The 17,170-nt window shown below is 40.4% G+C and overlaps 1 protein-coding gene across 2 annotated transcripts in view; it reads right to left on the reverse strand.

The window, feature by feature from the left end:
• The window catches only part of DBX2 (developing brain homeobox 2), a 34,350-nt gene extending 19,922 nt beyond the window's left edge, over positions 1 to 14,428 (reverse strand). For both annotated transcript variants that reach the window (XM_049882895.1, XM_049882894.1), the window contains exon 1: positions 13,837 to 14,428. In XM_049882895.1, the coding sequence (XP_049738852.1) occupies positions 13,837 to 14,245 (409 nt within the window). In that variant the 5' untranslated portion in view covers positions 14,246 to 14,428. The remainder of the gene's footprint in view (positions 1 to 13,836) is intronic.
• Between the last annotated feature and the right edge of the window lie 2,742 nt (positions 14,429 to 17,170).

Genomic DNA, 17,170 nt, shown 5'->3' on the forward strand with positions numbered 1-17,170 from the left:
ATGAGCTCCACAGATAATTAAGTTATGGCTACTGTGTTGTTTGACATTTTTTAAATGGAGGTAGGAAAAAAAAAAAGAAAAGACTGAGCAGTGTTGCATTTACACAGATCTACATAAAATTAAACATTTACCTTGTTAGCTGGAAACACAATTAAATATTTTTTGCTAAATCTAGAATATAAAAAATAAGTACACTAGTAATACCATTAAAATAATGATGCAGGATAAGTATAAATTACAACTTTTCCTATTCTAGCCAAAATGTTTCCCAAATAGTCTAACTCCAGTTTAAAAAAAAAAAAGTTTAATTTTAAAAAACATATGGTTTGAGACAAGTGATCAAATGTGAAGTCATTTGTGCTAAACGCTCTTAACGTTAAATTTAACCAGAAAAACAGTATTAATTGAACACCAGCCTGTGTATATTGCTATATATTATCCTATCTTAATTAAGTGATGCTGTTACCAAAATGACACACTATCTACAGTAACAACTCTTGTTTTGGCTCAAGAATTGGCTTTTACATTTTGTGACATGACCAGGCTGAGTTCTATTGTGTAGACTCGTCACCATTCTAAATCACCTCCTTGACACACATACATTTACACAGGAGATTAGTCAATTCCTGGTTGCTATACATAAATACACCTTGTTTAAACTGGTTTATGTGGAAATCACTGTGAAATTCCAATTAAGTGCTTCATTTTTTTTGTGTGTGTGTGTGCTCCTACTTTGACATAAATCAAATGCTACTCTAGCTGACCATGTGATTGTAGCAGTGCTGGATGGCTTTAGAAAGTAACTATCTAAAATGATGCAATCCATTAGATACATATATATTACATTTTTAAACATTTGTAAATAGCATACTTTTTAAACCAATTAGTTAAAGAGTAAACCCAAGTTTGATAAAAACAAAGTGATAAGTTGACAGGCGCATTAAAACTTTTTTAATCCATTAAGAACTATTTGAAGATGCTCTGAAAAAAAAAAAAAACAGCCAGAAAACAAGGCAATTTCACCCTGGATGATACACATTTCAAAACCCACCAATCCTGTCTACATGCAGTTACTTTATTATTTCTCATGTTAGCAATGATTCTCTGAAGACTTACCAAACAATATTTATAACGATAATAATACTGAGGGTTTGCCTGCTTTATGTCAGGCACTGGACAAGCTACCTGTTTAACACACTGTCTCCTTCATTCACTGATGTTCAGCATCAAATGGGCATGCATCTGGAATGTGATTATGACTGCTTTCAGCAATCTTTTTTAAAAAAGAGAAACAACAAACATTTTAGTATAACATTTAGTTATTAGCTGTTGAGGGAAAGGGATTTCATGCACAGACTCTTTGCCAATTATTCTGTAAGAGGTGGAGCTTGGACTAGGGACACATCTCCCAAGCTTTCCATACGAGAAAAACAAATGGCCTTTCCCATGGAAAAAATACACACTGGTCAGGTTCTACAGTATGTGAAACTCTACTAGGAAAACACTTCAGAACACTCCAAATTTTGTACACTGCCAGCAAGTTTAACTTTCAGTTTCTCTGGGAAACTGTTACAGGTTACAAAAGAATGACTTAACATTTTTGGAACTAAACTGAGGCCTGTCTGAATCCAAATGACTAAAATTCATTTATTTACAAAAAACTTCACAGGCTTTCCACTTCTTAATCAGATGTTCTGACTTGTCTGAAGACACAGAATCAAAATAACTATTAATTACTTTGAATATTTACTCAATATGGTCACTTGTACCCAACCTAATGGTGGACTGTCGTGGTAATTTTTAACTTAACTAACTAGATGGTTCTGTGCTATAACTAACCCGAAAGTCAAGGATGGTCACAAGTCTAGCAAAAGACTTAGATTTAGAATTTTTTTTTATCTTTTTTTACTATTTTCATTCCTCTCTACTGATGGTAAAGAACAGCAGGTATCTGAAAAGGGGTAAAACCCCATTTTTTTCATTGTCCATGCTACCTGCAGTACTGACTGACTTGAGCTGGCCTTTCAAAGGCAGAACACTAAAGACCACTAATAAGACTTTCAAATAAATCTCAGGAGCCCATCATGATGCTGTATAGATTGGGCAGCACATTTTAAGACAAATAAGGAGAAATGAGAAAGATTCCTAGATGCCTTAGTGTAGGGTAATGCTATTCAGCTGTATGCATGCCCTCCTAATAGAGTCAGCTCTGCTCTTCCCCAAAGTATGCTGGGGATGAACTCAGGATGGACTCAGGCTAAGGTACAAGGCTGGGAGTGGTGCGACTGGGTCGGTGGCCGAGGCCAAGGAACGCCTTAGGGACAAAAAGAAAAACATCTGGGCCTGGACGTGAAGTCCCTGGGAATGCTGGCTGCCCAAGGACGTAGGAGGGCCTTAACCCCAGCTGGAACGGTATTAAAGCTTGTGTTCCCTGTTAGGCAGTAGCAGAGCACTACTCTGGTCCAGCGGCCACCTGGACTGTCCCATACATAAGTTCCCCTAATAAACCATATGTCCCTATCGCTGGTTCCGGAGTCTTTCTTTGGTCTCCTGGAGATGTGGCTGACCTTTGGTCCTCATGTTGCTGGGTTGTTACTCAACACTTAGTAAGGCAATCAAGGGGTCAAAAATATACCTCTGTGGAAGAATAAGAAATTAAATAATTCCAAAAGGATGGTTTTAATAACCTCCTTCAAGAGCTAGGTACATGGGCACTAGAAATAATGCAACCTAAACTTCTGACCTGAAATAATACAAAATTGAGTAGACTATCTGGAGTAGGATGGACCCAAGAATGTGTCTTTAAAGAATGGTAATCATCTGTCTCGAGTAGGTAAACCTAAGAAATACCAATTATCTAACAGGGTTTGATTTATTTTGTTGCCCAACTGGAAGTTAAATTTTCATTTATGTGATCCACTTGCAGACCTTGTTTTCAATTACAAGTGGAAGCAAGTTGGGTAAATTCATCCTTTACCTTTCTGCTCATCAGAAAACAACAGAAGTCAGCATTTTTGCCTTCTGTATTTCAAAGACAGAGAAACAAAGGCCTTAATGCTCTGGTACAGCTCTTGAGAAGATAAATCATGTGCAGTGTCTGCTTGTTTGAATCTGTCCTTTAACTCAGTGCAAATAATATTTATTGCATATGTATCAAGTGCCAAGTACTGCACCATGTGTTGGGACTACAAAGCTGAAAAAGGACTGTTTCCCTTCCTGGAAGAATTCATATTTTAATATTCCTTAGCTTACAGATTTAAATCTGCTGGTCAAAGAAATGAAATATAAATTTCTCAGTCTCCTTAGTATGCCAAATTCAACTTAGGGCTGTCAAACTCAAGGCATTCCACAAGAAAGAGATGGGATCTGAAAAAATTCATATTGTGTTTCCCAGTGGTTCTGAATCTTAAAAACACATTAGAATCACCTGCTTTTCAAAGATGCAGATGCCTGAGCCCCACCCCAGACTGATTAAATGAGGCTGAGTAGGAATCAGCCCCTTAGCACACTATTGTTTCAAAAGCTCCACAGATAATTATAATTTGTAACTGAAACAATGCCTGAAACACAGCAAAACCAAAAAAACCAAACCTGTTGCAGTTGAGTCAAGTCTGACTCACGGCAATCCCGTGCGTGTCAGAGTAGAACTGCACTTCATAGGGTTTTCAACGGTTGTATGGGAATAGATTGCCAGACCTTTCTTCCACAGCTCTGCTGGGTGGAGTCGAACTGCCAACCTTTCAATGAGGAGCCAAGTACAAACCATTTGTGCCACCCAGGGACAATAAATGTTAGCCTTTGTTATCACCATTATTATACAATTTGAGATAAACTATAAGGCAACATATGAAAAGAAGCAATATGGTAAATATTTCTACTGAAATACAGAAGCAAGTAAAAAGAAAAAAAATACTGTTAGGAAGGCCAGGTCAAAGGAAGTTTTTGGCAGGGAAAAAATATTGATCTGGATCTTCGTTTGGATTTAGAATGGCAAAAGAAGAAAAATTAAGGCATTCCAGGAAGGAAAGTTTGCATGAGTAAAGGAAAGAAGGCAAGGATACCGATGGCATGAAGGGCATGTTAAGGAGGCCAGCTTGACTGCTGGGACAAGGCCAAACTGGTGAACATCAAGCACTGTGGTTAAAAGAGTTAAATGCAGCTGGTGGAATGAAGGTCTTGAAGGTCAAACTGAGTATTTGTATTTGATCTAATAGTCAAAGTGGAGACATTAAGGTTTTCCTGAGTAGCTTGGTGATATGACAAAAGCAACATTTTAAGGAAATTAACCTGGCAGTGTTGGATGAGCTGTAGTGGAATAAGGAGGGGCTAAAGAGAAGGGCCCTATCACAGTAATAATATGCGGTAGCAATTGGTAATGATAACCATTTGTTTGGACACTTTGACCGGTATCTTCTCATCTGTCCTCACAATAACATCAGTGGGTGGATGGGGTCTGGCCAGTATTCAGGGGCTTCTCCTCAAGCTGTGGGATCCTAGTTTATTGTAATTACCAAAGGTGGCCAGGTCACCACCTCTGCTGCCTCACCCTTCGAGAAGTCTAAGCTCTGAAAAAGTGAGCTAATTTTAGAGACATCCTTCTCTCTCTTTATTACAAAGTCAATGTCACAGAAGAGAATACCATGACAGATTGGTAGCTGTAGCTCTCAAAGCTCTAATTTTAAGAACCTTTGTGAAGGGTCTTTCAGCTCCCAACTGTACTACTCTATGTGATTAATTCCTGCATAGGTCTACTCCAGCACGAGACAGACCTAGAAGGAATTATGTCTGATGGTGGTTATCATGATTTCACCCTGTGGCAAATTTAGAATGACTGCAAATTACTTGATACTCCTCCCATTGAGGGGTGGGGTATATTTCTTCTCTTCCTAAATTTGGGATGGTCTCAGTGCCTTGTCTGATCAAGAGAATATGGCAAAGGTAGCATTCTGGAACTCGTGAGAAGCTTTGCAGTTACTGTCTGGATTTCTTAGAACACTTGTTCTTGGAACTCTCCCTTTGAGAACCCAGCCACCATGCTGTAAGAAGCCCAAGACTCTTAGAGAGGCCAAGTGTAGATGGTGCAATGAATGGCTCCAGCCGAGTACTCAGTAAGCAGCCAGTATTCACTGCCAGTCATACAAGTGAGCCATCTTGGAAATCCAATTCGGTCAAACCTTCGGATGACTACAGCCCCAGCTGACATCTGACTGTAACTGCATAAGAACCACCCAGCTGAGCCCAAACAACCCACACAACTGTGAGAAAAAATAATAAATTGTTCCTTTAAGCTACTACTTTTGGGGATGGTTTCTTACACAGCAAAAACTCTTTTACCAGTAATTTACTTATGGAGGAATGGCAGAAGGAAGTCTTTCACATTATTACTATAATCTTATCAACAGGCATTGTAGGAATGTTCTTAAAAGTCAAATGCTGACCCTAACATCTGTTCTCATTTTGAAATGAAGAAAGAAAGGTTCAACGAGGTTATGTGAATTGTTTGTTGTGGTTCTGTGCCTTCGAGTCAATTCTGACTCAACAACCCTATACGACAAAGTAGAACTGACCCATAGCGTTTCCAAGGCTGTAATCTTTATGAAAGCAGATTGCCAGGTCTTTTCTCCCATGAAGCCGCTGGTGAGTTTGAACTGCCAACCTTTCAGTTAGCAGCCAAGCGCTTAGTTGTGAATTGCTTCCAAAACCAAATCTGTAGCTGTTAGGTTGCTTAGGGTTATACAATTAATAATATAAAGACCTTAGACTTTAAGCTTTAAAATTATAAAATGAGGTTAAAGCCAGCTCAGGAAACTACACAGTATTTTAAAATTTACCCAATTTGCCATTTATGCTTTAGAGCAGACACTGGCAAACTTTTACTGTAAAGGGCCAGACAGTAAATACTTCAGGCTTCGTGGGCCAAACTCACTGCGTCATATTACTCAATTTCGCCATTGTAGGGGAAAAGCAGCCATAGAAAATACATAAACAATATGCATGGCTGTGCTTCTGCTTTGCAGAATTGCACTACCTTTCTGTTTCAGGCCCAGCGTGACTAGAGAACTGGTTCAATGCACCTAAACTCAAACCAGCCTTAGGTTAGTCTGTTAAAAAAGTTACCAGGCAGCCAGCCATCTAAGACACATCAATTGGTCCTAACCCACCTGGAGCAAAGGAAAATGAAGAATATCAAAGACACAAGGAAAATATTAGCCCGAGAAACAAAAAGGGCCACATAAACCAGAGATTCCATTACCCTGAGATCAGAACTAGATAGTGCCTGGCTACCACCAATGACAGGGAATACAACAGAGAGTCCCTGATGGAGCAGGAAAAATTGGGGTGTAGAACTCAAATTCCAATAAAAAGATCAAACTTAATGGTCTGACTGAGACTGGAGGAACCCCAGAAGACATGGCCCCCAGATTCTTGTTAATCCAGAACTAAAACCATTCCCGAAGCCAACTCTTCAGACAAAGACTAGACTGGACTATAAGACTTAAAATTATACTCGTGAAAAGTATACTTCTTAGTTCAATTAGATACATGAGGCTAAATGGGCAGCTCCTATCCGGAGGCGAGATGAGAAGGCAGAAAGAGACATAAGCTGGTTGAATGGACACGGGAAATCTGGGGTGCAAAGGAGGAGTGTGCTGACATATTATAGGGAGAGCAGCTAGGGTCACATAACAATGTGTGTATAAATTTTTGTACGAGAAGCTAGCTTGATCTGTAAACTTTCACATAAAGCACCAACTTAAAAAAAAAGTTGCCAGCAGTCGTTTTTATTCCCTTCATAGACATAAATTTTCTCGAAGAATAACTTACTAACTCCTTCACATATTTCAATTTTAAAAAAGTATTAGAGATTTAAAGTTTTAAAGAACAAGAAATCTGTCCTCAAAAGAAGTGGCAGAAATGTGTGTGTTATATATTCTATTTTTGATAGTCACTTAGAATTAATAGAATTAATGTTGCTACGGCGTCGCGCCTGAGTATGTAAAAAACCTCATCTTCAAAAAAAAAAAAATTTTTTTTTTCCCAAGATATTTATAAACAACAAGGCAATTAAATACCCAGTAACAGAAAAAGACGTGAACTTTTTCTTCTTTTCCTGGTTCTGAAAGGGTCGCTAAGAGTCAGAATCAACTCAGTGGAAATGTCTGGAAACCCTGATGGCGAAATGGTTAAGAGCTACAGCTGCTAACCAAAAAGGTCAGCAGTTTGAATCTACCAGTTGCTCCTTGGAAACCCTATGGGGCAGTTTTGCTCTGTCCTATAGCGTCACTATGAGCTGGCGTCGACTCAACGGCAACGGGTTTGGTTTTTTGGGGTTTTGGTTCTGAAAAATAAGTTTAGAAACTTATAGAGGTTTTTTGATCTTCGACTTCAGAGGGAATTTTAGTGCCTTTTTTTTAAGTTTACTATTCACAGAACTCACAATACTGTGCCCCTGAAACATTCCCAACTAATAGCTGGTTGACAAAATGAATAACGCTATTAAAAATGAAGTCAGTTATGGTAACTTTATATATGTGATGAATCACTCTGCATTGCAAAATCAAGCGCTGACTGGAGGCTAAAAAGAATGAAAGGCAAAGATTTCATTAAAAGTGGAAACATTACTGAAAGTAAAATATTTCGGAATAAAACATACAAGGGTCTGGTAAGCATGTTATGTGTTAAGGCAAAAATCCAATTTCTTACTAAGAAAGAATAAAATAGAAACATACTCTAGTGAATTCTTAAATGAGGATTCTAACAAGCATTCCTAGATAAAAATCATATTGTTTCTTTTTACAATTTGCCTTTTTTATTCCTGGCAAACTCCAGGTGCATCTGAATGAAAACTGAGTTATTTAAATTGACTTAAAAGTCGTGTGCTTTCATTAAGAAAAATCATTTTAATTAAGAAAAGAAATTTTTTAGAGCCTCCGTTACACCATGATTAAGTGGACATATTCCAAAACTAAAAAATCACATGGCCATCGAGTTAATTGCAACTTATAGCAACCCTACAGGACAGGGTAGAACTGCTCCATAAGGTTTCCAAGGCTGTAAATCTTTACCGAAGCAGACTGCCACATCTTTCTCCCATGGAGTGGCTGGTGAGTTCAAACCATTGGCCTTTCAGTTAGCATCCAAGTGCTTAACCACTGCGCCACAGGGCTCCTAAACACCATATTAAGGCCTGCAAATTAAGTCCCCTTGAAAGATATAAAAAGACAGGTTCTAAAGTTATGGACAATGTCAACAGCAGAAATGTAGTAGAAAATAGGTTGAATGAGGAGTGAATAAAGTATTTGCCGTTTGGTCTAACGTAAGGATACACTTGATTAAATATTTTAAAGATAAAATTTCACTTCTGTGAAAACTTTTCATAGAAAAGAGTTTCAAAGCATTTTATAAACACACTATTGAACAAATTATGTGTGGAAACTGCTTTCTTTATTTTTGAGTTGCTACAATTTCTATCATTGTTCAGCAATAAACCTAACCGTAAAGTGTCTTCTTACAGCAAAGAAAGGCTTTTTCTGATGGGCACAAAAACAGGTACTAGATGGTACAACCAAAAAGAAGTACAATGGAATATAATGAAGCCCAATTAGGTTCCAATACCTGAGCCACAAGTGTAGTTAAAATCACCCTTGACAATCCCTTTAAATTGCCTATAGCATCCTTTGGCACCATACATGCAAACCATACCGCTCTGAATGCTAACTTTAATTCTCCATAAATCCATTCGCAGATTTCTGGGCATTCAAGCTATTGTGCCTCTTAAAATAACCCTCAAATCCCTAAAGTGAATATGAGGTAAGTGGGAAGTTCTAAAATGTTCCTACTTGCCTGCTGGATTCACTCCTGCTGTTCTATTAAACCTCAGTAGCTTTGATACATGTTAACAGATTGGGATTCACTTGTTGTTAAAGAAGAGATGCGCATATTGTGGGATTGGGGGAGGGGGTCTAATGGGGAGGTGGTTAGGTTCTAAATTCAGAGGCAAATTAAATGCACATAAGTTGCCATCCCGTTTCAGATCCACCTCAGACATCATTTTGTAAGGAGTGTGGCTTACTCAATCAGGACTGGAAGTGAAGGGACTGTGTGCTAGTTCTACCGGTTCTATTCACTGAAGGAACTTCTCCTTGAACCTAAGAAGTGTATTAACTTAGTGACCATACAGTAATTTGTTCAGAGCTGGTTACTCACAAACTTTGTAAAAGTTATCAGTAAGTTAATTTCAATACAAAGATATGCTCAACAGATTACAAGTAACATATAGATACAGTCAGAATATGGTTCTGGTATTATCTACAAATTCCACCAAAGGCTGGCTGGGGTGATGGCCTGAGCTCAGTGGTTTCCAACACCATCCTGTTCTGAATTCTCCATTCTCACTGTCCTGGCTCTTGGCTCAGCATCATCAACTTTCAGACTGTGATTTTAATTTGCCAAAACAAATCAGGAGCGTGGTCCTAGCAACAACAACAACAAACCTCTGGCTTAATTAATCAGGTCACAGAGTCCTCAGTCAGACTAGGATCCCCACTTTGAGCACAGATCACCCCCACTCTGCCCCAAGTCCCTAACATACAAGAGAAGCTATTTTATTTCACACTCTCAGTGTATCTCAATGAAGGAGATACCAGTCGGAATACAAAACATAAATGCACTAGTTTAACACAGAGTCAAGGATTATTAGGTACATGGTAAGTGGGACTGGGAGATAGACAGGAAAACTAGAGTGCATGTTAACTATTAACAGTAAGAGATAACCCTAGCTAGGTGCCTGGAAAAAAATTACTATTGTTCTGGATCCATTTCTGCACTACACAGTACAACTTACTTGAAAAAATTACTTTCTAAAAAAAAGTACAGTACAACTTGCCAATCCAGAATGAGTATTTGCTTTCTAATCCTTTTATTCTGACCTTAAAAAAACTAATATTTTCAGCACACACAGTAGATTTAATAACCATTAAAGAGAATCATATTCAGGGACTTCTTTTTATAGCAAATATTTCCTAAAATATTTAAGGTAACAAATGTTATTTAAAAACAAGACTATTTGTTTTCACTTACTTTGAAGAAAATGGATGAGAAATTTTAATTTATTCAGCTTTTATTTTTACTCAGTTAATTTGGCCAAAATTCTAGACCCTCTTTTATACATAAAAACATAAATGTTTTAATCTAGCCCAAAAAACCAAACCAAACTCACTGCCATTGACTTAATTCTGACTCGTGGAAACCCTGGTGGCATAGGAGTTAAGTGCTACGGGCTGCTAATAAAAAGGCTGGCAGTTCAAACCCACCAGGTGCTCCTTGCAAACTCTATGGGGGCAGTTCTACTCTGCGTTATAGGGTTGCTGTGAGGCGGGATCTAGCCCGAGATTCCTGTCATGACTTTAAAGAACTTCTAGGGAACAATCTCCAATGATTAGGATTTACCTGCAAAACCTCACAGTTGCCACTAGTAAACTACAGCAGATTAAAAAAAAAATTTTTTTTCAGATACAATCCCTGGGGGCAAACCTACTTACTATCCTCTATTGCACTAAATGTAAGCCCTTTCAAGTCTTGAGGAATGCCTCTTCATTTTTACAGTTTTAAAACTATTCCATATAAATAATTTGAAAACACGTTCCTTTCCTTGCCTTGAATAGTTAAAGACTTGGCCAACTTTCAGGCATGAAACCCTGACTGCTGTATTTTATCCCTGACCTGTTAGTCTGTGTTACTGCCTGACTGTCACCGCCTTTCAGACATGTCTCATAAGATGAAGGGGAGAGCTAATTTCTTTCCTTGTGGGCTGCGATACAAAAATCACAATCTGATTTATTACTGTGATAATATATTATATATAGTATATACAATATATATTACTATATATAATATAGTAATATATATTACTAGTGTCTCAAATTCAATGAAAGGCTAAGGTAGAAAGGAGCCTGAAGATGTGGGACAATTTTTTTCTCTTTCACATGAGCACAGAAGTTTAAACTGATATTTCCAAAAAACAAAATTAGCAAGTGAAATAATCATTGTACAAAAAAACTGGGATACCAATAGCCACCTTATTGGCCTATTATGAGGATTAAAGGGGCTAACAATTGTGAAAATGCTTGGTAAACTATAGTATGGGAACATGGACTGTAAGCTCCACAAGGGCAGAGACAGTCATCTGTTTGGTTCACTGACTATCCCAAGGGCCTAGAACAGAGCTTGACACATGGGAGACAGTAATTGCTGAATGAATGAAATACATGCTATGTTAATAGTGGATGCCAAAAATAACTTAGCAGAAATGCACGTGGTGGCATAAATCCCTGCGTTAAATCGTGCTGTGTTTACCCATGTATTAAGAATAACTTTTTCATTTCTTAAATATCTTATTCAACATTTAGATTGGTACACTCAACAAATTAAGGTTGAGGAAAAATGGGTGGTCAATATGCTAAAATTATTAAAAATCACATTTTTGTGATCCATAGCCAAGTTAGTCTGTAAAGCATCAGAACTGGTTGTTCACTGACTGTTCAGAGAGAGAGAGTGGGAGTTCTCTAAAAACAATAGCTTTTCTATCTCTTTTATGCTCTCTGCAGGACATGAATCACTGTTCATTCTCATGTAATTTTCAGATGGTAGTTCAAATGGTTGGCACACATTATAAACTTCATAATTCTACACCATATAAGAGAGTTCCCACATATGGTAAGGCAAGAATCTGTCATCTGGGTAAAACCAGGGCAATGTTCAGAAAACAATATTCTTTGACAAATTACAAAGATAAATGAATTAAAACGCTGGTTTTAAGCAGGACATTTCTGACAAATTTATGGGATTTTGCAATTTTTGCTTAGTGTTCTTCTGTAAGTGTTTTTCTATTTTCAAAAATTAAATGCATTCTTTACAAGAATGATTTTACTAAAAATAAAAGGTTGTTTGTTCAAATGAAAATTAAACAGGAGAACATCAAATCTTCAATGAGGGCTCAATAAAATATTTAGAAAAATTTTTGCTTAAACTATATTAAACTATCTCAAAGAGAAATATAAATACTTATATTTGCTTAATTATTCCAAAAAATTATCTTTGCATTTGGACACTTTAATAAGTGTACAAGAACGAATATGTTCTTGAAAATAAAGACTGTAGTTAGAAAGCCCTTTACCCATGAACTGGAATATTCTGAATAAAATGAATAAGTAATCAAAATTATTTTCAAAGGTTAATGAAATACCTGCATTTGATTTGCATTTACTTTCATCTGTAAAACCTATAAAGGTAAAAATTATGTAGATTTTCCATGGTGAGTAGTTAATCACAATCAGGAACAATTCAAGAATTCTCGAAAAAATAACTTCTATGAACATAATGCCAAGTCACCAAAAGTTAGGCAAATCACCGGATGATTTTAAAAATGTTATTTTTTAAAAGTCAGTATTATTCATTTACTAACTCTTCTCTACATGACCCTGCTGCATACATTTCTAATTTTCCTAATATCTCCAAAAGAGCCGACTGGTCCAAATTTCCAAGGCACGAAAACTTTCCCTTAACTGTAGTTCCTTCTCTCCCGGTGCAAGAGGCTTCCTAGAATTTAGATTTTACACTAAGTGAATGAGACCGGTGCTTCTATAATTGGATTATATTTGTTCCATTCTGTTAGTAACCATTTTAAAACAAAAGACCAGGGAAGGTTCTAAACATGTTAACTTCTACAAAGCCATTAGCAATAAATTTGTTCCAGTTTGCTGGACTAGGGATTCCGCTGAAAAAGTGTCTATTAGTCATTCTGGACTACCTAACTCGTCGGAGTAAAAAGAATGAGTTAAGATCGTTTTTAAGGACGTGGAGGGGTGGGGCGGGGGGAAACTTAACCCCCCCCCCAAAATTTTTTTTTCAGTCTCAATTCCTGAGTGTCTAAGGGGCTCTTCTTTTTATCACCGCCAACTTCAGCAACCCCTTCATAAACTTCGGCTAATATCTGACTAAACTGTCCGCATCCTTCTTCCAAGTGCACCTGATGAAGTTTTATGCAGGAATTACAACAACCAAATCCAAATTGCCCTCCTTTTGGTAAATCCCCATTTATTTTTTAAGTCCTCTCGGGGAACTTCCTATTCCCGCTGCCAATTTAGCTGTTTCCGCTCACCACGAAGAAAAAGTCTGCCTTGATTTCCTTGCTCCTTAAGCGATCCAAAACGGCACTGGGTTTTTTTTTAAGCGATCCAAAAGGTAAGCATGGACAAAGCCAAAACTTTGCCCAACTCTCCGTCCGAAGATCTTTGCGCGCGTTCTTCAATGGCCCCAACTGTAGCAAAAGTTTGAGAGGCGAAAGCCCCAGAAGGAGGCTGGGCAAAACTCTCCCTGCCAAGAACTTTCCCGGGAGCCGGTGCCGCGCGGCCTTCGAGACAGGAGCGGTCGGGCTAATAACGCTGAACTTGGGAAACCACGTGAAACTAGCCCAGCGAACTCAGGGATCACAGGTCTGGGGCTGCCCTTTCCGGTAGACACAACGGGGTGCCTCTAGGGTTTCCCCATGAAGGCCAAAAGTCAAGGTAGCTTTACTACTCGAAAGAAAAGGACCGGCAGGAACCTGGCCGTACCGGATAGGAAAGAATCACTAGAACTAGTGGTCTCCTCCTTAGTCCCGAAGTGGCATCTCCACAAAAAGTCGAGACGCTCTACGAAAGCCCTAGCCCACCACGAAATTCTGCGCACAGGGACCGTCGCAGCCTCGGTGCAGTGCGCGCAGCCGGCGCGCCAAGACCTTTGGGCCGCCCGACTGGAGGATGCCAGACGCTCAGGGGAGGTAGGGAGCTGGCTCACCTGGGGCTGAAGGCTGGAAGGTACAGTCTCTGTCTCCCGGAGCGCGGCCCGAGAGCCTCGCGCAGTCCGCCGAGGGGCCGAGAACCTGAAAAGCCCACCTTGTGCCGTAGGGCGCCCCGGCGGGGCTGACTTGTTCGGCCGCAGGGCACAGCTTGAGGGGAACAGGACTGGCGGGCAGGGGCCGGACCTGAGCGGCGGCGGCGGCGGCGGACACGGCGGCCGCTGGGCCCTGGGGCTGGGGCGGCTGCAGTCCGGTCGGCGGGGCGCCGCCGGCCCGCAGCAAGTTTTCGATTAGGAAACTCTTGCCCAGGTTGCCAAAACCTGGCGCTGCTGGGAGGTTCAGGAGTGCGGAGGAAGCCACCACGTCCCAGTACGCACCAGCGTGGGCGGCCACGGCGCTGGGGAGCATAGTGCGGCGCCGTGAGCCCGCTGCGCGCCCGCCTTTCGTACGCGCTCCGCGCACCAGGCCCCGCGCGGCCGCCTGCAGCCGCCGCCTCCCGCAGGGCTTAGAGCGTGCTGAACTGGGAGGGGAAGACAGGGGACAGAGGCGCCGCGAGGCTTGGCACGGTATTATTTCTGTTGGGCGCTTTTTTAAGAGATGGGAGGAGTGAGGGTGGGAGGGGGAAGCTGTGCGTTTCCTTGGCCCGCGGCGTAGGCTCTGGAGGCGCCTGGGGAGTCTCTCCCGCTGTCTATGCAGATCCGGACGAGTTTTTTTTTCTGGTAGGCTGAAAGGTGTGTCCAGTCCATCCATTCATGTCACCCGGCCCATAAAGTGATAGACACGGCTAACAATAAGCGCAGCCCTAGAGTCCGTGCTTTGGCAAGGGGAGGGGACTCGTAGCTGCAGGAGGTGGGTGTGAAGGCGACGTGAACCCTGCGCGCTCGCCCCCTTCCAGCGGCCAGGCTGAGACGTGGCTCTCGGCCCGACCCCCTGCGCGGGGGGCAGATGGCGCTCAGCTCAGGAGAGCGCTCCTCGTACTGCCGGTTGGACACCTCTGGCTCTCGCGCGTTGGTGTCGCTCCTTCAGAAATCGACCCAGGGCCAAAGGGAAGTAAACTAAGTCTCTAGTGGTTTGAAGGGTTGTTGTCACCGGGGAAAGTCCCAAGTGTTACTGAGACTGTTATGGTTGTACCAATGAAAAGCTACCGTTCAAAGCGTGGGTTGTTTGCATATTGAACGAGGCTCATGTTTTTTTTAAGAGGAAATGTGTTTTTCTTGCAGACCTCTTAAGAAATTTGTTTCCAGTGATTTATTTCTGTCACCTTTAAGAAGGTTTGTTTTAGGAATCTGGAAAGGTGCCTATAACTCCTTCACTCCAAAAGAGACATCTAATAGATTTTGATCTAGAAAAGGGGGACCTTGGAGTTGGTTAAACCCCAAAAGACAAATGGTTTGGTCCAAAATCCAGGGAAGACAAGCCATCATCAAGTCCTTCTAGCTCCATGATTGGGTACTCCTGCGCAGAGAGATGGGGAGGAAAACAGTGCGTTCCTTGGGATTATAGTTGCCCTTTTTTTTTTTTTCCTCCCTGGAAATTAGAATATCTTCTTAACAGTTTGGGAGCACTGCTGGTGCAGTGACAAAGTGTTAGGCCTGCTAACCAGAAAGTCAATGGTTCAAATCTACCACCTGCCCTTGGAAACCCTATGGGGCAGTTCTCTTCTGTCCTATAGGGTCATTATGAATCGGCATCGACTGGACGGCAATGGGTTTGGTATATTTGTTTTTTAACAGTTTGGTAGATGGAAACTGGACAGAAGAAATTTGTGTGTGTGTGTGTTTAGAAGTTCCATTAAAAGCACCTCCTTTTGGAAACCATCTATATCAATGGAGTGTTAAAGCTTACTTTTCTGTCAGTTAACACTTCCCGTTGCCACTCTCTTTGCCAAATTTAGATGGATTTATTTAGAAGGTTTTTTTTTTTTTAAAGCAGTCTGCAAAGTTTGAAGTCACATGTGTATAGTTTTCCTTTTTAATCCTAAGAGTAAATTTGGTCCCTGGCTTCAATTTACTTAATGCTGGCTGGAGTTGCCAGGCTTGTGAGGAGTAGATACTTTCAAATGAAATAAATTTCCTTTTCAAATCACATTTTGGTGAATTCATTTATGTTTCATTTACATTAGCTTCAAGTTTTTTAAATGCCCACTCTCCCCAAAGATGAGCATAGGTAGCTAAATTAATAAAGTTGGAATTCTTTTCTCATCTGATGTACGATTTTATCAACTGCTGCAAAATGGCAGGGAAGTTTTTGTAATGCTGATGTCTACTACAAACACTCGTTAATTTATTCATTTAGCCAACAGAACTCTACTATTTCATATTCACTGAGCACTTTGATGTGGTTCTGGGAATACATAGAGAGAAGAAAAGTCTAGTCCTTGACTGAGAGAAGCTCATAATCCTTGTGGGAAGAAAAAAAAAATCTGAGAAAAGGCTTCTAATTTGGAAGGAAAAGTGTGAAAGAAAACTTCCCAGAGGAAGTCTCCCTTGAACCAAGTCTTAAAAGGTGAGTAGTGGTTAGGGATAGGATGTGAAGCATCACTGTCATCAGAGCTACAGTTTGTCCATTGTTTACATTCAGTAACGCACTGTCCGTGCGTTAACGCATTTATCATTAACAACAATCCTGTAAGTCATAAACTATTATTACCCCAGAGTTTTCTGAATGTTGCAGATGGTTAAGGGTTCAGCCGCACACTGAAAGGTTGGCAGTTTGCAGCCACCCAGAGGTGTCTCAGAAGAAAAACCTCCTTCCGAAAAATCAGCTTTGGAAAACCTACCGAGCACAGTTCTACTCTGACACGTATGGAGTCACCATGAGTCGGAATCGACCCTATGTGAACTGGTTTGGTTTTTTGGTAATATTATCTCAGTGTTACTGATGGAGCACAGAGAATTTAAGTAACTTTCCTAAGGCTACAAAGCTGCCGGAGATGTAAGGCTGAGATACATCCCAGGCTGGATGATTCCAAAGACTTCGCTCTTGACCTTTAAGTTCAACTGTCTCCCCATTATGAACCTGGCTTGCCATGCCAAGTTGTGCCACCTGTCCATGCCTCACTGCAAAGGAGGCTGAAAAGTATTCCATTTTTCTTTAGCAGAAGGCGGCAAGGAAGATGGCACTGGGAATGACTGTTGGGTCAGCCAACTAACTTATCTGCCACAGGCAGATGGGAAGCAATTGGAAAAATGTGTATATGAAATGCCGTGGGATTTAATAAAATTCGTGGAAAGAAGAATGGAATGAAGGGGACAAATGTTGCAAAGGCTGAGTGTGTACGACTAGATGATAATATAGAACACTAGTTCTCAACCATGGGGCAATCCCTACCCA

Source organism: Elephas maximus, chromosome 4, assembly GCF_024166365.1.
Source record: "Elephas maximus indicus isolate mEleMax1 chromosome 4, mEleMax1 primary haplotype, whole genome shotgun sequence".
NCBI classification, from domain to species: Eukaryota; Metazoa; Chordata; class Mammalia; order Proboscidea; family Elephantidae; genus Elephas; species Elephas maximus.